The sequence below is a fragment of the Leptodactylus fuscus genome, chromosome 3 (genome assembly GCF_031893055.1).
Source record: "Leptodactylus fuscus isolate aLepFus1 chromosome 3, aLepFus1.hap2, whole genome shotgun sequence".
NCBI lineage: Eukaryota > Metazoa > Chordata > Amphibia > Anura > Leptodactylidae > Leptodactylus > Leptodactylus fuscus.
The window spans coordinates 158,461,308-158,486,652 of NC_134267.1; the positions used below are offsets into that span (position 1 = coordinate 158,461,308).

The window sequence follows — 25,345 nt, forward strand, 5'->3', positions numbered from 1 at the left end:
TGGGTGGCCTTTGACTCTGTACTGAATAGTAGGGATCGTGTGCCAACCATATCGCCTCCTACATTGCCATCATCTATGGTACAAAGTATGATAAAAGGAACCTAAATAATAGACTACACCAAAGTGAGAGATTGTGGGATGAGTAGAAGCGGGCAGCCCACTGATCAGTAACGATTTTGCAGAGCACCACCAGTAATCCATCCTAATAATGGCTAATAGCAGCAGGTCGGGAGGCTGCTGTGGTTTCCTAGGAGCAGTGATGCCCTCCTCCATCATGTGTGCCGCCTGGACTAGCAGCCCTAGCTCATACAGCAGCCTCCTGCCTTGCCACACTAGTGTTACACAGCAGCTGCACACTGGTCCTATGAACACCTGGAGATGCCCTCACCCCTCCGTGTGACAGATCCTCCAGCCTGGCTGTGGCAGGCGGCCAATGGGAGGGCGGGAGGCCCCGGAAGCTCATACACACAGACAGCCGGGGAGGAGGAAGGGGCTCTGCGGCTGCTGGGATCACAGGAGCTGCTGCACACAAGGAAAGCAGCCGGCTCGTGCAGGGCCTCGTCTCCCCACGTCCAGAGGATGATCGCACATCCACAGGTACCCGGATGAGAGCGCCCTGCAGCTGTGTGTGAGTAGTGCCCCTGCCCTGTCCATCACTGCCGGGCTAGAGATGTGCTGGTCCAGAGCCCATAGCCGGCATCCTATGTCCCCAGCATTCCAGATCAGGGGATGAGCTGCTTGGTACGTTGTACAGCGCCACGGGAGATGTTGGCGCTATATATCCTATACTTCCATCTGTCTAGCTAGCTATAATGTGTATGGAAGGATATTATGGCAGAACTATTTCCATTGCAGTCTCCTCTCAGGAGGTAACCTCTGCTTGTCACATTTACATCTAATATCAGCATGTACTGACATTTCTACATGACAATTGTCTGTCATCCAGACTGAAGCCTGCGTAATACGGAGCAGGACACGGGCTATTATACTGTGGCAGATATCACATACTTATAAAACCACAGGGTATATAATGGAAAGCTGGATACCAATCAGTACGGTGACCACTACAACTCCTACTGGCAGAGGGTGACTACCATAGATACAGCCCTGGCACTTAATTTCTTATTAATCACACTGCTCGCCAAGGATTGTAGTGATCGCCATGATGATAAATGTCACAGACGTCCGTCACCTCTGCCATGGGACATAGCGGGGAGGGCAGTAGTCTAAGCCAGTGGTTCTCAACCTTTACAAGCAAAGTACCCCCAAAGTAGAGAGCACTTATAAATGTCAACTAAATAAGGCTTCATTTACAACCTTTGTTAACAATTATGTAATGGACCCCCACATGTAGTGTAATGAACTTTACATGCAGTACGATGGCCCCTTCAGAGCCGTACATGTAATATAATGGATCCCACAGTGTCCCCACATGTAATAGAACGGCTAACACATTTAAAATAATGACAAACACTAGTAATAAAATGGTCCCCATGCTCACTGATGGTTTAGGAGCGAGTGGTAAGTGGCACTCACTACCTACTACGGGGGCAGAGTAAGAACACCATGGAACTGTTTAGAAAATACAGCTTCTAACCCCCATTCATGCCAGAGATCCCTGTGACAAAATAGTGTCCCATAGCATCCCCTCCACACAGTATGATTTCTCATAGCAGCGCCTCCACACAGTATAATGACCTATAATGGCTCTTCCACACACTATAATGTCCCATAGCATCCCCTCCACACACTATAATGTCCCATAGCATCCCCTCCACACAGTATAATGTCCCATAGCAGCCCCTCCATACAGTATAATGACCCCTCCACACACTATAATGTCCCATCGCATCCCCTCCACACACTATAATGTCCCATAGCATCCCCTCCACACAGTATAATGTCCCATAGCAGCCCCTCCATACAGTATAATGTCCCATAATGGCCCCTCCACACACTATAATTTCCCTTAGTGGACCTTTCACACAGTATTATGCCCCATAGTGGCCCCCATGCAGTATTATGTCCCTTATTGTCCCTTCCGTACAGTATAATGTCCCAGAGAGTCTCCTACATTAATAAAAAATTTAAAAAAATCCCATGTACATAGAGACTTCCTAACAATTATGGGTTCGCCAAATATTCATTTTCTGTAGTTTGGCCGAACCTGAAATTTGGTGGCTTTGCCACCCAAAGAATACTAATATAGTTTGGGGTCTCTTCACACCCTCAGAGTATAATAAGAGGAGTCCCATGGAAGGTGAAAAAAAATAATAAACAGTGTTAATAACTAGAGATGATCGAGTAGGTATTCGAACTAATACTACGGTATTCGAAATACTCGTGCTCATTTGAATACTATCGCTATTCGCAGTAAAGATTCAATTCAGAACCAGCGTTGATTTGCCGAATGCTATACACTGCATAGCATTCGGCAAATCAATGCTGGTTCTGCAGCAGGCTCATCTTTGCTAGTCGGGAGAGCTGGCAGCTTGCGTTTATGCGGGAGCGGACTTTTTCTCATAGGAATGCATTGACCAGCGTTGATTGGCCGAATGCTATGCAGTGTACTGAACAGCATTCGGCCAATCAACGCTGGTTCTGCTGGATGATCGTCTGTGAGGAGGCGGAGTTTAAGATAGGACCACAGCAGTTTTCTTTGTGGTCCAATCTTAGACTCCGCCTCCTCACAGACGAGCCTCTGGCAGAACCAGCGTTGATTGGCCGAATGCTGTACACTGTAAAGCATTCGGCCAATCAACGCTGGTCAATGCATTCCTATGAGAAAAAGTCCGCTCCCGCATAAACGCAAGCTGCCAGCTCTCCCGACTAGCAAAGACGAGCCTGCTTCAGAACCAGCGTTGATTTGCCGAATGCTATACAGTGTATAGCATTTGGCCAATCAATGCTGTTTCTGCAGGACGATTAAGGACGGGTTCACATTCCCGTCCGGAAGAAGTCCGTAGGACTATAAAGGGGTCCGTGCGCTTTAACTGCACAGCGCTCCTCCTAAACACTCTCCTCCTGCTACTCGTGGACTTGGTGACTCTCCTTTAGTCGAATAGTGGTTTTCCCTGAAACGAGCATTTTTTTCCCATAGACTATAATGGGATTCGATATTCAATCGAGTAGTCGAATATTGAGGCTCTACTCTAAACGAATATCGAATCTCAAATATTTCACTACTCGCTCATCTCTATTAATAACCTCCCCTGGTCTCCAGCGTGGGTATCGGGTCATCCTCAGCCTCCCAAGTGACTGCTGACACGTGTGATTATCCTCGTTATTTCATATGACCCATGAGACTGAGGCTCAATCTCAGAACTAAGCATTTCCCGATGTCACTGGGGAGACTGTAAGAGGACATGAGACACAAGTCGGAGCCCAGGGAAGGTGAGTAATAGTGTTTGTCATATTTTTTCACTTTACCTGGGCTTCCACTTATTATATTCTGATGGTTTGAAAAGTAATTTGTGTGTGGCAAACCCCACAAACTACCTTTAGGGGAGGGGGGGGTTCTTACCGTATAGTTAGCCCTGGGGATAATGGGGCTATGCATACTTCAGGTTGGAAACCGCTGCTCTGGGGTCTCTTCAGACCCTCGAATATAATAAGTGAAGAGAGGTGTTAAAGAATAATAAGCACTTTTACTCACCTTCCCTCACCTATCAAGGGTATTTTTGCGGCGTCTGGCGGTCTCTTGGCATCCTCTTCAGCTTTCTTCCAGGCTATAGCTGATGTCACACTCTCTGGGGATCACCGTTGAGGCCATTCACAGGTCTGAGTGGTGTCCCCAGGGACATGTGATGATGACTGCAGTCACCTGTGGCATGTGAAGTCAGCCAGATACCTGAAGAGGATGATGAGGAACTACCTTATGGAGGTAAAGCAAAATGTGTATATGTGTTTTTTTCTTTTGTTTTGTTTTAATTGAAACCCCCATCCCCCTGACGATCTGAGTCTCAGGGGAAAAAATGATTTCTCCTTGACCCCAAATATGGCAATCGACAATATAACCATGGCTCATGTCTACCCATCTGCCTACTGCTGCCCAATACCAGAAACCTGCCCTGAAGAGCTTATGGCTTGGAAATATAGTCCAAGGGCTCACACTGTACATCGATGTGTATCCTATCCTACTAAGTGTGAATTCACACTACGTAAACGGCAGCTTATTCTGAACGTAAAACACGTTCAGAATCAGCGGCGTATAAAGCAGTTCCCATTCATTTCTACGGGAGCCGGCATGCGAGCGCTCCCCATAGAAATGAATGGGCTGCTTTTTTCACTACGAGCACTCCCATTGAAGTGAATGCAAAGTGCCTGCGTGTACGGCTCGGCATGAGCAGAGCTAGCCGTACACGCGGGCACATCCCATTCACTTCAATGGGAGTGCTCGTAGTGAAAAAAGCAGCCCATTCATTTCTATGAGGAGCGCTCGTATGCCGGCTCCCATAGAAAGGAATGGGAACTGCTTTATACGCCGCTGATTCTGAACGTGTTTTACGTTCAGAATAAGCTGCCATTTACGTAGTGTGAATTCACCCTAATATTATAAATGTCAAAGTTTGTGAGTTTGTGGATTTGTGTGTTTGTTACTTTTTCACGCAAAAAAAGGCTGAACGGATTTGGATGAAATTTGCCACATAGATAGTTTGTAACCTCGATTAACACATAGAAATGCAAAATTGCAGCTATTTCTCTCTATTACAACGCAAGCAATATGACAGGTGAGATTTTTGTATCCCATTCATTTTTTTATTACTCACACATTTTTCATTTCTCTCTGGATCCAATTCTGAAGTCCATGCAGACGAAGTTGCGGGTAGAAGCTAGAAAAATAATAAATATTTAGAATAAAATAATATCACTTCCTGTAATGATGTGGCTATACTACTCCAGAGAGCTTACAGACTAAGGGCCCCTTCACACGGAGTATACACTCGCTGATTCTGAATGTGTAACACGTTCCGAATCAGCGGCATTAAAACAGATCCCATTCCTCTCTATGGGAGCCAGCATACATGCGCTCCCCATAAAAATGAATGGGCTGCTTTTTTCCCTATTGCTTTCAAAGTGATATGCGTGTATAGCGTATACTCCATGTAAAGGGGCCCTAAGGCCTGGTTCACATCTGCGTTCAGTGTCCCGTTCGGGAAGTCCATTTGGGGACCCCCCAAACGGAATACCGAATGTAGTAAAAAGTGCTCAGCAATGAAAGCACACAGACCCCATAGACTGTAATGGGGTCCATGTGTTTTTCGTGCAGTGTCCGCATGAATCATGCAGAGAAAAGTAGTTCTTGAAGTCCTTTTCTCTCTGCATGACTCTGTGGACACTGCGCGGAAAACATATGGACCCCTGGGGTCTGTGTGCTTTCATTGCTTACTGCTTTTTAATGCATTCAGTATTCCGTTTGGGGGGTCCCCAAATGGACTCCCTGAAAAGAATACCGAACAGAGATGTGAACCAGGCCTAAGAATAATGCTTACAATGTATATCATTTTAGATACTTTGTGTATCTTAACCCTTGTAATGATGGGGATTATTTTGCTCCTAAAAGCATATAGACTATAGTAAAGAATCCTCTTTATGATGATATATAATAAATGATGACCATGATGGCCACTTATCTCTAGGGCAGATGAAGCCACATTTATTTTCATTACCATCTATGAAAACAGCGCTACACTGTGATCTCCAACCATCTGACATATGCTACAGCCAAGGCCAACAAGTAGACCCAACCTCACAGATAGGAGTCATCCTGGTCATTATTAGCCCTAGCCTTAAGAGGGAATTCCTGCCAATAAAGTCAGTCTCCAAATGTATATTGATTGGAGATTGTACACCATGAAGTCAATCTATTCCTGAGAGTTCCTTCCAACCTTCTATGATAAGACCAGTCCGGACCTTTTGAGCTTACGATCTAAAGGAAACCATCATTGATCCTTTAAGGACCACTGTTACGAGTTTCAACTGGCAGCCATGTTAAAACAAAAATCCTGCGACTGCATGCAGCCCATGAGCAGTTATGGCTTCATCTACACTGACCCCAAAAATTGTAGTTGGCAGTCTGGAACAATTTAGGAGAAAAAAAAATAATTGTAGACTATAAAAAAAACTCATGTTATGAAGTGGGAATGGTCATTAAAAGGTTAAAAACTCTAATCTAAATATAATCTAAAGGAAGGAACCCTATGGATTCTATAGAAAGACTTTGTTTATTGTAGGTAATCTGGTCAAAACCCCTGTCTAGTTATTAAGATCCAAAATATAAAATATGAATATAATATAAAAAAATGATTTTATATATTTTTTTTACTATTTAGAAATGAAGATGATAAGAATGATAAATTTTGGGTCTTTTCACACCCCAGAGTATAATAAGTGGAGGCCATTCAGAAATGCTGACAAAATAAAAACCACTTTTCTTCTCATATCCTTGGTGTCCAGTCTTTACTGCAGGCTCATCCAGCCTCTTCCCTGGGGTCACCAGTGAGGCCCAATCACTTTGAGCCCCCTGACATCATGATGCTTGAACCTTTTTAAACAGAAACTTGTTGGTGAACTTCACAATTATTTTCGAAACAATCTTGCAAGCCCTTTCCATGCACCAAACAACAAGGTCAGGGGGGACCATTCATCATTGTTGGCTGAATGAAAGGTACATCTGTTTGGTTGTAATGGTAAGCCTTAAACACAGCGAAAGTCATAGGAGAGAGAGAAAATAGAAAGCACAAATCGGTACAGTACATGAACCTGAAAGGCAAGACAGTCCCATTTTAAGCCCCTCCCACCACAGGCATTTTTCGATTTTCGTTTTCCATTTTTGATTCCCCCCCCCCCCTTCCAAAGACCATAACTTTTACATTTTTCCACTCTCAGAGCCATATGAGGCAATTTTCCTGTGGTCGCTTACACAGTAAACTGGTGTAAGGAGCCATTTTCTTGTGGCTGCTTACACAGTAAGCTGGGGTAAGCATCCACAAGAAAATGGCCGCGGGCAAGCGCAGTCGGCTCTGCCCCAGGCCCGACGGCAGAGCCGACTGCACATGCCTAGAAGTTTGAAGCCAGAGCTGGAAGAAGACGCAGGGAGAGGCTGTTCCAGGTGAGGATAGAGGCGGCGCTGGAGAGTTCTCTCGCAGCATTGGGGACGCCTCCGGTGCTGTTTGAGCACTGGGGACCTCCCCCAGAACTACAAGAGAACTCATTTGCATACAGAAAAAAAACGGGATTTCTACTGAACAGCGGTGCGGAGAAGAAATCTAAAGGTAGGAGAAGAATAGCCTTTCTTAAGGCTATTCCTACGTGTTAGGGAGAAAAAATAGCATTTTATTGATTAATCCCTTTAACGCGTTTTCAGTAACAGTTTTTTGTATTGGTAAAATTGGTCAGTTAAACAGATGATCAAAACGTGATGAAAACGACCCTTACGGCTTCATATACACAACTGTGTTCAGTGTTTGGGTCAGTAAAAAAAGAAGGGATATATCCCTGTGTTTTCTGTGATTTTAACTGACCAATTTATTTAAATGAATGGACTGACCTGCAAAAACAGACGGAAAAAGGACCTGCTCTATATTTTGTGGCTTTTTTCTATGACCCGGACACATATGGACGTGTGCATAGGGCCATTGAAATGAATGGATCCATATATTATCTGTAGATAAGGACCTGTAATTGTAGATAAAATACGGCAGCTAACTACGCTTGTGTGCATGAGGCCAAAACCACTGGACCAAAAGGAATTGTTGGTGGTTTACTGTTCCGACATGTAGGTGAAAGATTCCCTGTCAAGTGGGGTCTTCTGTTCAGGATCCTCAACTGTAGAGGCATAATTTATGATTCTTGGACTTCAATGAAAAACCTGTAATGAGGCCTTATCTACACTACCGTTTAAAAACTCGCACTTTTATTTATCAAATGAGTTGCAAAATGAATAGAAAATATAGTCAAGACATTGACTAGGTTACAAATAATGATTTTTATTTGAAATAATAATTTTCTCCTTCAAACTTTGCTTTCATCAAAGAATGTGCCATTTGCAGCAATTCCAGCCTTGCAGACCTTTGGCATTCTAGTTGTTATTTTTCTGAGATAATCTGGAGAAAATTTCACCCTATGCTTTCAGAAGCCCCTCCCACAAGTTGGCTTGATGGACACTTTTTGCGTACCATATAGTCAAGCTGCTCCCACAACAGCTCAATGGGGTTGAGATCTGGTGACTGCGCTGGCCACTCCATTACAGATAGAATACCAGCTGCCTGCTTCTTCCCTAAGTAGTTCTTGCATAACTTGGAGGTGGCTTTGGGTCATTGTCCTGTTGTAGGATGAAATTGGCTCCAATCAAGCGCTGACCACAGGATATGGCATGGCGTTGCAAAATGGAGTGATAGCCTTCCTTATTCAAAATCCCTTTTACCTTCCACATCTCCCACTTTACCAGCACCAAAGCAACCTCAGACCATCACATTACCTCCACCATGCTTGACAGATGGCGTCAGGCTCTTTCAGCATCTTTTCAGTTTTTCTGCGTCTCACAAATGTTCTTCTGTGTGATCCAAACACCTCAAACTTCAATTCGTCTGTCCATAACACATTTTTACAATCTTCCTTTGTCCATTGTCTGTGTTCTTTTGCCCATATTAATCTTTTTCTTTTATTAGCCAGTCTCAGATATGGCTTTTTCTTTGCCACTCTGCCCTGAAGGCCAGCATCCCGGAGTCGCCTCTTCACTGTAGACTTTGGCACTGGCGTTTTGCGGGTACTGGTTAATGAAGCTGGCAGATGAAGACCTGTGAGGAGTCGATTTCTCAAACTAGGGACTCTAATATACTTGTCTTGTTGCTCAGTTGTGCAGCGGGGCCTCCCACTTCTCTTTCTACTCTGGTTAGAGCCTGTTTGTGCTGTCTTCTGAAGGGAGTAGTACACACCGTTGTAGAAATCTTCAGTTTCTAGGCAATTTCTCATATGGAATACCCTTCATTGCTAAGAACAAGAATAGACTGTCAAGTTTCACATGAAAGTTCTCTCTTTCTGGCCATTTTGAGAGTTTAATGGAACCAACAAATGTAATGCTCCAGATTCTCAACTAGCTCAAAGGAACGTCAGTTTTATAACTTCTCTAACCAGCAAAACTGTTTTCAGCTGTGCTAACATACTTGCACAAGGGTTAGAACCATTAGAACACTGGAGTGATGGTTGCTGGAAATGAGATGCAAATGAGAAAATTGGTGCACTGGGGGTGGGCTTTGTGCTGCTCAAATAGGATGGGTGATGTTGTAGAAGTGGGAGGATCAACTAGGGGTCTGAACAGCAAGAGTGGTGCTCCAAGAAGCTGAAGGCTCAGCCCCAGTGCACCACCTGCTTTATTTATATAACATTTCAAAGTTGGGGCTAGTTCACACGTGGGCAAAGGGGAGTTTTTTGACAGCGGATTTCGCTTCAAAATCAGCCCCTTTACAATGGAGCCCTATGTGAACAGCTAGCTTTTTTTTTTTCCGCTAGCTTTTTTTTCCTGCTAGTTATTTTTCAGCTAGCAGAAAAAAGAAGCGACATGACCTTTCTTCAGGCGTTTTCCGCCTGAAGAAAGCAATAGAAGTGAATGGGAGGCAAAAACCGCGCGGTTTTTTGCAAAAATAAGTGACGCGGTTTTTTTGCAAAAAACCGCGCGGAAGAAAACCGCTAGCGGTTTTTTCAACCCATTCACTTTATGTGAGGGGAAAACAGCCTGGCTTTTTTTTTGGAAGTGGTTTTTACCAAAAAAAGCTCCAAAAAAAGCTTGGCAATGTAAAAAAAAGCTTCCTAATTAGGAAGCGGTTTTTTCAGGACCAAAATAAGCCAGGAGGTTTTTACGTGTGAACTAGCCACTGTTCTTCTCCAAATCTACCAAAGCAAAATACATATCAAAATTATGTTGTATATCGCCTTAATGTGCTCTGTAACACAGTGAATATGCTCAGGGGAGGTGGTAGATTCCCCTTCTGCTAACTAAAGTTTTTTAACCAGTACATTGCTTAATCTATCTTGCAATATCTGCATGATACAACTCCTTAGTGTTTACATCTTGTTGCCAAGGTTTCAGACCACCTCTGCTATGTATTTGCACTTGACCAGTTGGTGGCTATTGTCTGTTCTCTTCACTGTTATTGTTTGCTAATAGAACCTTCTCAACTCTTCAAAGTGCATCTAGCTGCTGAGCCCTGTTAAGAGATAGAACAGTGGCTTGATCAGTCTCTGTTATTACTGTATGTAAATCCAGAGACTACAGTGTGCAGTTTAGTCTCAGGAGTACACTGCTAACCTCAACTGTCCATCACACATCATGCACATCATGTTTGCATGTTCTGGTCCGGAGGAAAATGGCACAGGCAGCACATGGATGATATCCGTGTGCCATCCATGCCCTCCACAGACCCATACATTTCAACTAATGAGCCTGGGCCACAACTGGAGGGGATAGGACCTATCCTGGGTTTTTATAAACTGACAGAAAAAAATGTTGCATGTTCCATCATACATACTTCATATGTTATCCTCAACTAACAGCAAGATTTCTGTACACAAGAAATCCAAGGTCTGTGCAGAAGTGTATGGAGGTGGTATGTTACCTTATTATAGAGGCTGCACAGGTTCATGCACAGAACTTTGTTGTGGACATAACATCTACAGAATTTATGTAAAAAATGTGAATAAATAAAGGAAAAATATAAATAGATATTCTGAAATTGAAGGAGTTCTGCAACATTTACAGTACTGTGCATAAGGTTTAGGCAGGTGTGGGGAAAAATGCTGAAAAGTAAGAATGCTTTCAAAAATAGTTTTAATAGTTCATTTTTGTCAATAAAAGAAATCTAAATCAAATCAATATTTGGTGTGACCACCCTTTGCCTTCAAGACGGCATCCGTTCTTCTAGGTACACTTATACACAGTCTTAAACAGGCTTGGCAGGAGGTTGTTCCAACCATCTTGGAGAACTAACCACAGATCTTCTATGGATGTAGGCTTGCTCAAAATCCTTCAGTCTCTTCATGTAATTTAAGACGATTGCATGATATTGAACTCTAGACTCCACAGGGGCCCATATCAACACTTCCAGGACTCCTCATCCAAGGAATGGTCACACCAAATACTGATTTGATTTGTTTTATTAATTCAGTGCAATTTTGCTAACTGACAAAATGAATTTACTAGCACATCTATTTTGAAAGCATTCTTACTTTGCAGCATATTTTCCTCGCTTACATAAAGCTTTTGCATATTACTGTATATTTTGATGACCTATCCCTAGACTTGGCCATGGATATGTGATCGGTGGGGTTCAACACCGGGGACCCACACACATCAGCTGGTTGAAGTGGCTGTAGTGATTGGGACAGCTCTATTGCCTCTTCATTAAATTCCAAGCACAGCACCCGACATTGTAGGGGCTGTGCTTGGTATTGCAGCTCAGTGTATGGGACTTAACTTCTGCTGTATCATGTGATGAATGAAGATGATGTCATCAGCACAGGGAAAAGGTCGCGATGCTCATATGCGCTGTTGCCTCTTCGAACAGCTGATCGGTGTGTGTGGGTACTAGTTGTCAGACCCCTACCAATCACATATTGATGACTTATCCTAAGTAAGGTCATCAATATATAAGTCCTAGGAAAAAAACCTTAATTGCAAAATTAAGAAGAGATAGTCATGGGCAACCCATCAGGTATATGTATCTGAACACTATATAATGTGTGTGTGTATGTATGTATTTGTGTATTTTTCTAGTATTCCATTTTATGGCTTATTAAAAAACCTTTTAAAAATAAAACTCTACAATCTATTCCAGACAGTGAAATGGTTATCGTATAAGCGCCACTTCTCATCATAAGGGTATACAATGATGCAGGGCCCAGAACCACGTACAAGTAAATCCGAAGATGTAGCGGATTTATCATTTAATGGCACGAAGCGGCAGGATTGCAGAACAGTCTGCAGTCATTTCCAATCCTCTCATGTAGCACATTGGATGTATTCATTTTGTTCTAACCCACGACTGACAGAAGGAGATGAGTCATCCGAGATCTCCACTCATCATGTTCCTTGTATTACTCTCATGGGAAGTTGGATTTGGTACTGACCTATTACTTAATCACTACTTTCCCATCTACAAAACATCCTAGAGCGTTAGGAATGATCAGAAAAAGTCACATTTTCTCTGTGCACAAGAAGCAAATGCCTTATGTATAATACACATACTGTAACTGAAACAATAGGCAGCTTACATTCACTAAAGAGAACCTGTCGCATTGTACATGGTGTCTGATATGTATGCAGTATAATATAGGGCAGGAATAGATGAGCAGATTGACAGATACTCGTGTAGAAAAAGTAACAGCTAAATCCCTGCTCTGTCTATGCTTAAAAGGGTTCTCCAGTAATGGGCCAAAAAACTGTCAGGATACTTGTCTGGATACCTACCTGCATCTTCTTTGTAAGAGGAACTTGTTTTGTCTCTAGGAGTATAATTGTACAAAAGATGGTTGCCATTGCTCTATCCTAACAGGTTGCCTGGTGAAGGGTAAGGGCTGGGCCTACCACCATGGTTTCTATTCAGGAAGTGCATCATCCTGGTAGGACTCGGAAGTAGTGACAATGGCTATACTAATACCAGAAGGTGGTGGAGCAGGTGAGAAGAGAGGTTGTTCTGGTATTCGTGTAGTCATTGTCACTGCCGCAGTATCCATGTTCCCTCTTCTCCTGCAGCAGGAAACCTGCTCATGATGGGTTTTACAGAGAGAAGTACAGTGGCAGCCATTTTTTTTCAGTTCTAAGCTCATGCATCTTAGTAACATATTAGGGCATTTTTTTAGTTATTAGTTTTTTGCCTATTCCCAGAGAAACCCTTTAAGTGTCCAGTGGGCGGTCCTATTCAATTACAACCTTCTCTTCTCTGACAGCTACCTATATTTTTCTCAGCCTTTTTCTAGAAAAGTACTTCTTAGTGAAAAAAAAAACAGTCCCAACCACGTACTTCCAAAGTAATGATTAGTTATAAATGTTAACAAAGTAAGACTTTATTTTATTTAGAACCTCCATTAAAAGTTATGTCTGATTTGATCAGAATCAAAAATCACTATTCCCATCAAAGTAACCGACACCAAACTCTACCTCTGGCAAATACCATTATAAGGCAGAAGGATTGGCGCAGAATGGTGGTGTTGGGAGGCATGGGAACCATCGCTAGATGTGAAAAAGGGAGTAAAAAATTTTGGTGTGGCCACACCCACTTCTCACAGACCCACCTTTTTTGTGCTTGTCATACCACTTTTTTTTTTTTTTTTTTTTTTTTAAATGTAGATTGCGAGCCCCATATACGGCTCATAATGTACATTTTTCCCTATCAGTAGGTCTTTGGAGTATGGGAGGAAATCCACGCAAACACAGGGAGAACGTACAAATGCCTTGCAGATGTTGTCCTTTAAAGGTCTTTTCTAGAGACATTTATACCCTTTCCAGAGAATTGGGGATAAGTGTCTGATCAGTGGTACTCCAACTGATAGCGATCACAGAAACAGGAACCTGCAAATTCCTGAGTGTTCATGTGAATTGATATGCCATTCACTTTTATTGGACTATGGAAGTGAATGGAGTGAAGGATACACATAGTTGTGGTTTTCTTTTCTTCTGATTGCTGGTATCCAGTGATTGACACTCCTTTAATACTACAAGTTTATTCTCCAACAACACAGTCCACTTTTCCTTTCAATAGCTACATACCAAGCTGTTGTTGGTCTGGAAAACATGGCTGCCACACAGACCATAATTACCTTGACAAGGCACAGCCATCTGAATTCTTCCTTAGGGCCCCTTCACACGGCGTAAGTGCGCCGCTCTTTTAGACATGTATACATGTGTCCGAGCGTGGCGCTTCAAAACAGAGCCCATTGATTTCAATGGGAAGCGCGCGTATATGCCGATATACGTGCGCTTTCCATTGAAATCAATGGGTCCTGTTTTGAAGTGCTGCGCTCAGACACGTGTATACATGGTGATCCTTACCCCCCCCCCCCCAAATGGAATACCTAATGCATTGGCAAGTGGTGTGCAGTGAAAGCACACAGACCCCATAGACTATAATAGAGTCCATGTGCTCTCTGTGCAGTGTCCGCACAGAATCTTCGGACAGAAAAGTACTTTGTGATCTATTCTCATGTCCGCATGATTCGTACAGGCAGCGCGCAGAAATCACAAAGCATTATAGTCTATGGGTCCATGTGCTTTCACTGCACATTGCTTGCCAGTGCGTTCGGTAGTCTGTTTGGGGGGGTCCCCTTTGCGGACTCCCCGAACAGATTACCAAACACAGATGTGAACCGGGCATCAGTATGTGCAGTATCTTGTGTCAGCACTGCATTTCCCTTAAATGTAAGTCATCAGACACTGAACCAGCAAAGAATTATGGGATAATTGTAAATGACGTTCTGGACAGTAAAACAGATATGTATTCTTTTGGGACATGGATGTCTTTCATTTTGTGATAGGAGTTGGGCCGAAGTCATTGAGCAGCCCTAATATAATGCTGTCTTGGTGTTAACACTTCGAAGGAGGTCAGACACAGCCTTGGCTGGCCTCACTGTATGAGATACAACATTTCAATGTATTTGGACTGAACCAAATCTTGCAGCTGATTTGATCAAATCAGACCCAAAGCGAATTTCGGGAAGTTCTCTCATCGCTAGTTGCCAGCCTTCCTTCCTTGAGATAAAGGTGGACACAAAGAATTTTGCATCTCCTTGAAAAATGTGTATTTATTGGTTATTTGTTGGAAATATTTTTAGTTTGAGGCATTGCTACCTATTGATTTGAAATGGCTTTGGTTACTGGTTTGCCCAGTTAGAGCTCTATATCCATGTGTTTTATGGACTAAAATAAGTGGCACCCACAACGTAGGAGAGATTACATAGAACAGATTACACGGAAAAGCGGTATACCCTCTGTGTAGCCATGGTAACTGCTCTGCTATTTAGTGCGGTCAAAAAACGAAGACTTTTATAACGTAACCAGATTTCTTTTCTATCATTTTTAACTAATCAAAATTCCAGTATTGTGATAACTGTTCAGCTTCTGTGATAGGAAGTAGCAACCTGACAGCCATCTTTGTCAGCCCTATTGGGTTGATTCGCCATCTGGTTACCCAGCCGCCATTGCCTTCCTCATTTCAACTTGGCAGCCATTCACATTTAGAGAATTTTGATGCAGTCAAGGAGGAACTAGCTTCTTTTTTGTAATAGAAACCGATATAACTATTGGACAAGAAATAATTATATAAAAACCGCATGAAAGATTTCTTTTAAAAATAAAATCTAGCAATGTATTTGTATTCTCTGAAAACACTTTAAAATATTTGTGTAATTTATGTTTGTTTCTGTTCTTCCTTCAAGTAATCCTCACTGCTACAAAGAACTTTATTCTTCATTCAGCTCTGACTTTGCATAGTGCCGGGGCAAATGATTGTCTTACAACATGCCAGGCCACCATCTCAACCAGAGCCGTCTGCTTTTCCATCCACCATTGCAATGGGCAAAAAGCAAATAGTCCTTCCTGTGCAGACTCATCCAGACAGAAGACCTGGCTTTGCATCTCCCCAACCTCCTCTGGAAGTCGCACAGGATGAAGTTGTGGAGCAAGATCCATCCTTGGAAGATCTGTGTAAACCACTGTCTTGTAAGCTGTGTAATGTCACTTTAAATTCTGCGCAGCAAGCTCAGGCACACTATCAGGTAAGGAGTGGAGAGGCTGCTGCCGCCATATCCTTCTCCGTTTTTCTTACTTGGTATTGTACTGACTAGATAGTAATAAACAGACATCGATTTTAAAGGAGTTTTCAGTTTTTTAAAAAAATTGTTTGTTACCAATTTCAGCTCAGAATGACTGGTCTGCAAACCTGCCCGTACATTACAGAATTTCAGATGGGTGTTTTTTGGACAATTGAAATGTAGTTTGGAATTTTGTTGATGGGATGAAGATCAGGAGTTTGATATAAATTACCTTTAGGCATGGGCCCCACGTGGTGTAAATGCTGCTAAATAAACGGCAGTGTTTTACAGTGACCGCAAAGTGGATGGGATTCTAGCAAATCCCATGCCCACTTTGTGGAAAAATACATGCAGCTAAGACCCTGCATTGCAAAAAAGCAGTTTTTGTTTTTTTGTAGATTTGCTGTTTTTTTTTGTTTTTTTTTAAGTCAAAATCAGAAATGGAAATGGAATATAGAGGAAGCACTTCCGTGAAATCCACTCCTGACATTGGCTCAAAAAAAAACCACAGCAAAATCTGCAACTGTAAAAATCTGCATTTCCACCAACATTTCAACTGATAGCTGCCTTCTAAATGCTTTAGGCCAGGGGTAGGGAACCTTCGGCTCTCCAACTGTTGCAAAACTACAACTCCCAGCATGTATACTTGCTCTGCTGTTCATGGATCTCCCATGGAAGTGAATGGAGCATGTTGGGAGTTGTAGTTTCACAACAGCTGGAGAGCCAAAGGTTCCCTACTAGAGATGAGCAAACACTGTTCGGATCAGTCGATCCGAACAGCACGCTCCCATAGAAATGAACGGAAGCACCTGTGACGCCGGCCGCCGGCAAAGTCAGCGTCACAGGTGCTTCCATTCATTTCTATGGGAGCGTGCTGTTCGGATCGGCTGATCTGAACAGTGTTCGCTCATCTCTATTCCCTACCTCTGCTTTAGTATATGATCAGCTTTATTTTTGTTTTGTCTGTATCTGTAAGTGCAGTCATATGACCACACTCCTGGTGATATCTTGTGTATTCAAACAGCCTTTTCCTGCTACCTGCCTTCTATATCTAACCAGTTTTCAGCACTGTCTCACCTGCCTTGTCTCTAGAGCAGGGTTATTTTTTATTTTTTTGTGCTACTTCCAACACTTTTTATGAACACAATGGAAAATCATAATGAATGATTTAGATTCTAAGTGATCTATGTCTATAAATACTAATATGAATACATTAGTAGCCATTACTGTGACCTGTAAAAGGATGGTAATTACCAGCACAATCATTTGTACAATCTCATCCAGCTTCAGAAAAATCATTATATCAATTGTTTTTTTTTGTTTTTTTTAATGGAGAGTGGAAAAAGTGCCCTATTTCTGTGGTCCATTCAGACATTTATAGCAACTACAGTGGGGCAAAAAAGTATTTAGTCAGTCACCAAAAGTGCAAGTTCCACCACTTAAAAAGATATAAAAAACAAAAAAACTTTGCAAGTCTTCAGTAGGTGATACCTTTTTTAATGGCTAACTCATAATAATGACAGAATATAACGTTTCGAAGCTTCCTCTGAGCTTCTTCTTCAGATATAACTAAAAACATCTTCTAGAGGCTGCAGCTATTAAAAAAGGTATCACCTACTGAAGACTTGCAAAGTTTTTTTGTTTTTTATATTTTATAACCACTGGCTAACACGGTACCAAAACAAACATTTTCCTTTCACTTAAAAAGGTGAGAGGCGTCTGTAATTTACATCATAGGTAGACCTCAACTATGAGAGACAAAATGAGAAAACAAATCCAGAAAATCACATTGTCTGATTTTGTAAGAATTTATTTGCTGTTGTGGGGGAGATGTGTTTCACATGCTGGGCAGAAGGTCATGTCAGTCATGTCTAGTGTCAGTAGCAGAGCAACACAGAAGTTACAGATATGTGCTATCTGTAAAGAAAAGGTGTTTTTTTTTTGGAAAATCAGCAAAAACTAAATAAACCTTTGTCAGGCACAGAATAAGCAAAAATAAAATACAACCTTAAAGCGGACCTTTCATGTCCTCAGACACATGTAGTTTTATATATCGCTAGAAAGCCGACAGTGCGCTAAATTCAGTTATATGCACTCATCTCTGCACACTGTCAAAAGTACACCCCCCCGACAGTACTCGTCCATAGCCCTGTACTGTTAGAGGGGGCGTTACTTACTGACCAGTGATAACGCTAAGCTGCGAGGATCACCCCCCCCCCCTGACTGTACTTTTCCATAGAATTGTACTGGGTTGGGCATTCCTTACAGCTCAGCGTCATTCCTGGGTGATAAGGAATGCCCCCTCTGACAGTAAAGGGCTATGGACAAGTACTGTCAGGAGTGGCGTTCCTCATAGCCCAGGTAGACTGTCAGGAACTCCCTTCTGACAGTGGGAAGAAATCGATAAGTGCACTGATATCTCCAGCCCCGGGGCACATAACAGGAAAGTCAACAGTGCGCTGAATTCATCACACTGTCGCCTTTCTGGTGGTATAGAAGACTGCATGTGTCTGAGGACATAAAAGGTTCTCTTTAACTTCAGGCAAAACGGCAAGCAAATCCCTGCTTGTCCGAGCCCACACAAACAAAACAAAGTAGCACAGTACAGTCTCATCAGACTCTCAGTGTTCCAGGACAGACCCAGGCTTCTCCTGTCACTCCCAGGATCTGCCCTGAAGTGTAGGCTCTGCAGCCTTTTAGGGCCCAGTAACGAGCCCAGGGGCCAAGGCCTATTCAAGATCCGCTCTGGACCACACATTTATCAGAAACCTGGGACTGATATACCAGGACTCCACCACTCTGCCTGTCACCTTCTCATAGTTTGTATAAAGAAAAGTTATACAATTTTCTAATATACTCACAGTTTGCTGTCATTCATTGTCTGCTTTCAGTGGATGAAAATTAGTCCATGTCCGTGGTCATGTGATAGACACAGGTGCCCAGCTCAGTCACAGCCACAGCCACAAGTCAGTAATCTGACATCTGCCTGGTAACAAGTTGTGCACCTGTGTGTCCATCACATGACCATGGACTGATTATTATCTACTAGAAGTGCACAAAGAATGACAGCAAGCAGAGATCTAGAAAACCATAAGGAATTGATACAGAAAGTATATTGGAAAATTGTAGAACTTTTCATTATACAAACAATAACATTTATTTGCTGGAACTAGGCAATCTCTAAGCATCTATATAAATATATCCATATATGCTACTATATCTCTGGGTGTAATGTCCTGCTGCGTTGGTGTCTGTCCAGAGTTCTCAGTGATGTATTGTGTAAGGTATAGTGGTTAGATTAGAAATATATTATAATTTTAGTGCTTGGCAGAAGAGTGGAGGCCGTTACAGCGGCAACAAATGAGTCATATGCTGTTAAAAAATCACACACATGGGCTATTGGTGTGTAAAATTTTTCATAAACTTTATTTTTGATGATTAGAGTTTATGTACTGTTTTATTTGTAGTCATGCTTGGATGCCATTCGGAATCCACCAGCACTACAATTACAAACCATACTACCATAGAGTGTCTAATGCTGTGATGGCAAAACTATGGCACATGTGTCAGAGAGGGCATGCAGAGCCCTCTCTGCTGACACATGTGCCGTCGCCCGAATTGCTCACTAGCTGGGAATCCAGTACAGATCCCCCGTTAGTGAGCGATCGCTGCTTTCAGCTGTAGATGCAAATGCTGCAGCTGCGACCACGGCCTACACTGACTGCAGAGTGCGACCTCTGCCCCGGCGCAGGCGCAATGACATAAGACATCAGTGCCTGCAGTCAAAAGTAGAAGGATGCCCAGCGGCTCTTCATGGAACGTCAGGTAAGTATAATTGTGTGTGTGGGGGGAAGGGGGAGGAGGACTACTGTGGAACATTTAATACTGTGTCGGGAGGGGGGCTATTGTGGAGCATTTAACACTGTGTGGGGAAGGGGGGCTATTGTGGAGCATATAATACTATGTGGGGGAGGCCTGCTGTGGAACATATAATACTGTGGGGGGCTACTGTGGAGCATATAATACTCTGTGGGGGCCACTGCAGGGCAGATTGTACTGTGTGAGGGCTACTGCAGGGAAGATTGTACTGTGTGGGGGCCACTGTAAGGCACATTGTACTGTGTAGGGGCCACTGTGGGGCAGATTATACTGTGTGGGGTCCCTTCACTATTTATCTCACACAGTATCTGTTTTATAGCACATGTGATATTCGTACAGTCCGTAATAAAATTGCAGTCACTATCAAACAGATCCTGTGTAATGTAAATAGTGAACATTAATTGTTCAAAAGTACCAAATGCAGAGACCTTTACCTTTCAGTACAAGCTCTGTAAAGCCGGATTCGTATGACTGTAATTTGTGCTTTCTGCAGAGTATTCAGGTTAAATTTCAAACCCAAAGCAATCTCAATACTAGATAAAAAACAAAGATACCCGCAAAAACTCAAAGCACCAACTAAGTATCAATGTATAAATAACACAAAAAATTCTTTTGATTTTAAATCTAAATTTATTGTTACAAAAAAAATTTTTAATTGTAAAAAATGTTGGTATCAGGAAAAAAATTTCCGTGTTGGCACTCTGTGATAATTTATTGAGTTTTGGGTTGCAGTTTGGGCATTCAGTCCCAAAAAGGTTTGCCATCACTGTAATGTAACTACTATATGTATCACTGTGCATCAGAGCAGAGCAATCTCTGTGCAGATACCAACCCAGTAGGATTATACATTCAGTGATATAATAACAAAGCCAGTAGAATTATGTGAGACTGGAGAAGGTAAAATATTACTCAAGTTGCATGATATAATATGTCAAATGTTCTGTAGTGGCTGTGCTGCATTACCGAAGCTTAGGTTCTATTCAGGCGAAGACCCTCAATATTCAAGCTTGGATAACTCTTTTAGTCTAAGGACCCACGCTGCGGGAAAAATTGTGGTGGAAATGCATTGCGATTTTTCTGATAGCACTTTCTGTTTCAATTATACTTATTGGAAAACCGCTGGCGTTGGCATGCTGCGAAAACGCAAGTGTTTTCATAGGTATAATTGACATGAAATTCATAATTTTTTTTTAATAGGCTGGTAAAAATGGAAGACAAATGGATGATACTCTGGTGTCAAAAAATGGATAAAAATTCATAGAACAGATGCAAAATGGAACCACAACAGTGTTAAAAAAAAGGATTGATTTGTCCAGTTTTTATGGCTGACAAATGTGTCTTATTATTCCAATAATCCCAGAGATGATAAAGTCAGGAGTCTGTAGACAAGTCCAGTTATTTCACACACGATCTGTAAAGCTGTCTAGGTTAACAATATATTGTATATTTATTGAAAATCAGGGCAAACGTTAGCAAGTATTACAAGTGATATGCTATTAAGTCTTGTTTCAGAAACCAGGCCTTGAAACGTAACCCCTGACCTTTGCCCTCAGTTTCCCTGCACCAGTGACCTAAATTCAGTTCAGAAGATCCATGAAGGTCCAGGTCTTATGTCTGTATTACTCATTGCAGCTGTGTGTATCTTTCCTCCTAGATCCATAAGGCTGAGGCCTGGTTCACCTCTGTGTTGGTAATCCGTTCGGGGGAGTTCACTTGGGGACCTTCCTGAACGGACTACTGAACGCATTGGCAAGTGGTGTGCAGTAAAAGCACATGGACCCCATAGACTATAATGAGGTCCGTGTGCCATCCGCACAGTCTCCGCACTGAACATGCAGACAAAAAAGTAGTTCACAATCTACTTTCCTGTCCACATGACTCGTGCGGAGACTGTGCGGAAAGCACATGGACCCCATTATAGTCTATGGGGTCCGTGTACTTTCACTGCACACCGCTTGCCAATGCATTCGGTAGTCCGTTTGAGGGCTCTCCATGCGGACTCCCCTGAACAGATTACCGACGCAGATGTGAACCAGGCCTAAGGCCCAACATAGCGAGCCACAGATAAAAAAAACACTGCAGTGGAAACGCATCAGATTTTTTCCGCAGCATTTTTTTACAAAAAGTCTGCAGCTTTCCTCTGTGGATTTTCTGCTCCTATAATACCTATATGGAAAACGCCAGCGTTTTTTTTGCAGTGTGTATGGGATTAGCCAGAATCCCATCCACTTTGCAGGTAATGTAAAATGCAGCGTTTTTTGCTGCAGGCTTCCACCTCAGCCAAAACGCAGCATTTTTGCAACGTGGGCCCCCAGTCTACAGGAGAACATAGTGGCTATGTATTTAATAAGCTTACTAACAATTTGTAAGATACAGTTCCTGTATTTTGTTTTCTGGTGTTTATTTTTCTATAATGAAATTAATAAGAACATGCCTGATTAAAAAAAAAACAAAAAAAAAAACGCCATACAATGCATACTGTTTAGGCTCAGCATTAGGGGTTAGTCACACGTTAGCGATTTTCATCTATGTGCGGTTCATTTCTGTCACCAACAGCACTCCGACCTATTGATTTCTATACGTCCATTCATACTTTTTTTTTTTTTTTGGACTGTGTTTCCATAGAAAAGATAAACGGAAGCATGTCCTAGTTTTGTCTGTATTTTGGGCCAAACACACACATCAAAATCCTTGGGGTTATAAAAAACAAACAAACATGGATTTTAAATAGATGGGAATGTTGTGAAAGTTGAATTTATGCAGTCATGTGACCCATTTCATTGGGCCAGACTTCCTTCCATTTTTTATAAATGGGTGTAAAAAAAAAAAAAAATGACATCCAGAGAGAAACCTGATGATGAATGGACATTGTCACAGATGAAAAACTGCTGTAAACTGAAATTGTGTTGAAATGTAGTTTTAATGTAAAATGGCTTCAACAAAAAAAAACAAAATTTTGTTTCTGGAAAAAAGTACAGAGAAGTGATGTAACCCCTCCCCTGAATTTAGCATGACCAAAGATTGCAGTATAGCTCTGACGGCATCACAAGTAATGAAATGGAGTATGTTTGTGTTGCAACTGGCAAGTAGCTGTGATATGGCAGTTCAGATTGGAACCCAGCAGGGAGTCTCCATTCCGGTCCCTGGTCTTTGCCTGCGCACACTTAAATAGAGCATGAGTACTCAGCTACTGATTGGCTGGAGCGTTCCTGTGTGGGCCAAAGGTCAGGGAGACTGGGGATACAAATGAAGATTCCCCGCTGGATCACTGATCAGGTAATTATATAGTATTAAGCCTAGCTATGCTGTAAATATATACAGTGGAATACCCCTTTAAAGACCCAACTCATCAGCCTCAGGGGTGCTTTCAGACTATAAGTCATTGGTTAGAGTTACGTGCAGCTCAGAAGAAGTATAAAAGAAAATCATTAATATTGGTGGGAAACTTAAAGTAATACATTGAGATTTATCTAAATTAGATCTGATTGGTCGCTATGGGCAACTGCTCCAATTTATTCTTCCTCTTATTTTATACATCTAACCAATTGTTTTCTCATTTATATCTATTGAAGATGTATACAGATATATTTATAAAGGCACCTATGTATTATAGGGCAAAAACCATAGCAAGAAGTTACGGAATTACTGTGCATCAAGTAGTTGTCCGGCATCTTCAAGACACACTTTACAAACAGTATCACCTGGATCATCTTCACCAAATGTAAGTGTTTGGCTAGTGAATATCTCAGCTTGGCTTTCACAGATTATTAATAAAGTGTTTCCCTAATGTAGATTATTTCATGCTAGAAAACTCTACAGATTAGGCATATAAAATATGAGCTAAAGTATATAAAGTCAGAATGAAATTACTTTATTTAATAAGAACTAAGCATTCTAAACAATATATGCATTTCATACATTTCTATTGTGTATATAGCCTTTTATAGATGTTAGTTAACTCTTTTAGCGTGGGATGGAAAAAAAAATGCAATTTCACCATCTTTTTTTATAACACTGTACGTTCTGGATCTCTCTTACACCAGTACACTCTACTGCCGTCCTCTAGTTGACCAAATCCTAACTGAGCAGTGTCAGCTTCTCCATAAGCTGCAAGTTCATCTCCTGCTGCTTTGCTTGCGCTTGCTGCTGTTGCTTCTCGGCTTCCATCTGGGCTTTTTGCTGCTGTGACAACATTTGCTGCTGCTGTAGGATGACCTGCCAAAACTGTTTTACAAAGTCCTCCATGCTGGCAATCTCCTTTTTAATCTCTCCTGCAGTTTTCACCCAGAACATAGCAGAGGGAAAAATGGGTGTATTTCTCTTTAAAACTGTTTAACTTGGATTTGACCGCATCTTCCACCATATGTGGGGAATGTAGCTCGGTACCAGCAATGATGCAAACCCAACCAGTCAAAGAAAGGGACACAAAATTTGCAGGAAACAGGTTTATTTAGAAAAAAAAAACCAGGGAAATAAATAAACCTTGACTTCAGGCACAAAATGAACAAAATAAAATACAGCCTGAACTTCAGGCAAAATGATGTGAAACAAACGCCTGCTCATCTGAGTAACTAAACAGTAATAATAAACTAACTATATGTGTGGCTTACTAACGGCCACACCAAAAAGCCAATAAGAGAAACAGGACAGACCCAAACACCTCCTCCCACTCCCTGGATCTGTCCTGAAATGCTGGTTCTGTAGGCTTTCATGGCCCAGCAATGAGCCAAGGACTCACACATGGGGCTGAGGCCTATTCCAAACCCGTCCTGGACCACGCATATGTCTGGGGCTGATATAGCAGGACTCCAGCACTCTGCCTTTCACCTTCTTACAATATATATATATATATATATATATATATATATATATATACATTATGTATATATATGGTATATATATAGCATTTAAAAATAAACTACTAAAGCTTTAAGTAAATTACTTTGTCAAGCTCATTAGTATTCACTATACTGAGATGACTTCACTATACAGTGATTGTAAAGGTGCCAGCAGTCGGGTGAAAAAAAATCGAGAGACTCCTGGGAGACCCAGGTGATTTGACTTGTCTGCACTTATGCTGAGAGGGTCAATAGAAACTTCTTTTTTTGACTTCTTTTTGACATTCATCTCGCTGGTTTGTGTCATCATATAATTAATTTTATTTAAGAATGTCCCGTAGATGTTATTTTTCTTAAAAATTAGATTTGTAAGTCTAAGTCTAAAGACTAAACACATTGTGAACAGAGGCTTATACTGCTTACTTCTTGAATTAAAATCCAAAAAGTCTAACCTATGACCACTTCTTTTATATTGTGTTCTGCAAGTTGCTTCAATATCTGCACTTTTTTTTGATAATAGCTTGCTGTAATTGAAAGAATTCTATGGAGATTCTTAGTTTTTTTTCTCTTAAAGGTGTTATTTAATTTTCATGCTTGCCAAGTCAATAGAGTTCAGATCCAACAGTGTCCACTGGAGGGCGCCTACAGTACAGTTCTGTATTAGAGAAAGATCATTCCATCTATTTAGTCTGCACTGAGTTGGTTCACAACCACTGCACTCCTTATATTTCACTGCATCTAGCTTATCTTGTAAACGGTCTTAATATACATGGCTTACAGAAAATACAGTCCTGCTGTCCCCAAAGCCTTGACATATTACCTTCTTG

At 41.8% G+C, this 25,345-nt stretch overlaps 1 protein-coding gene across 1 annotated transcript in view; it reads left to right on the plus strand.

The window, feature by feature from the left end:
- The first annotated feature begins 602 nt into the window (after positions 1–602).
- Positions 603–25,345, plus strand: part of ZMAT3 (zinc finger matrin-type 3) — a 48,837-nt gene continuing 24,094 nt past the window's right edge. Inside the window, exons 1-3 of the mRNA XM_075268663.1 lie at positions 603–628; positions 15,427–15,765; positions 23,294–23,401. Coding sequence (XP_075124764.1) covers positions 15,493–15,765; positions 23,294–23,401 — 381 coding nt within the window. The 5' untranslated portion in view covers positions 603–628; positions 15,427–15,492. The remainder of the gene's footprint in view (positions 629–15,426; positions 15,766–23,293; positions 23,402–25,345) is intronic.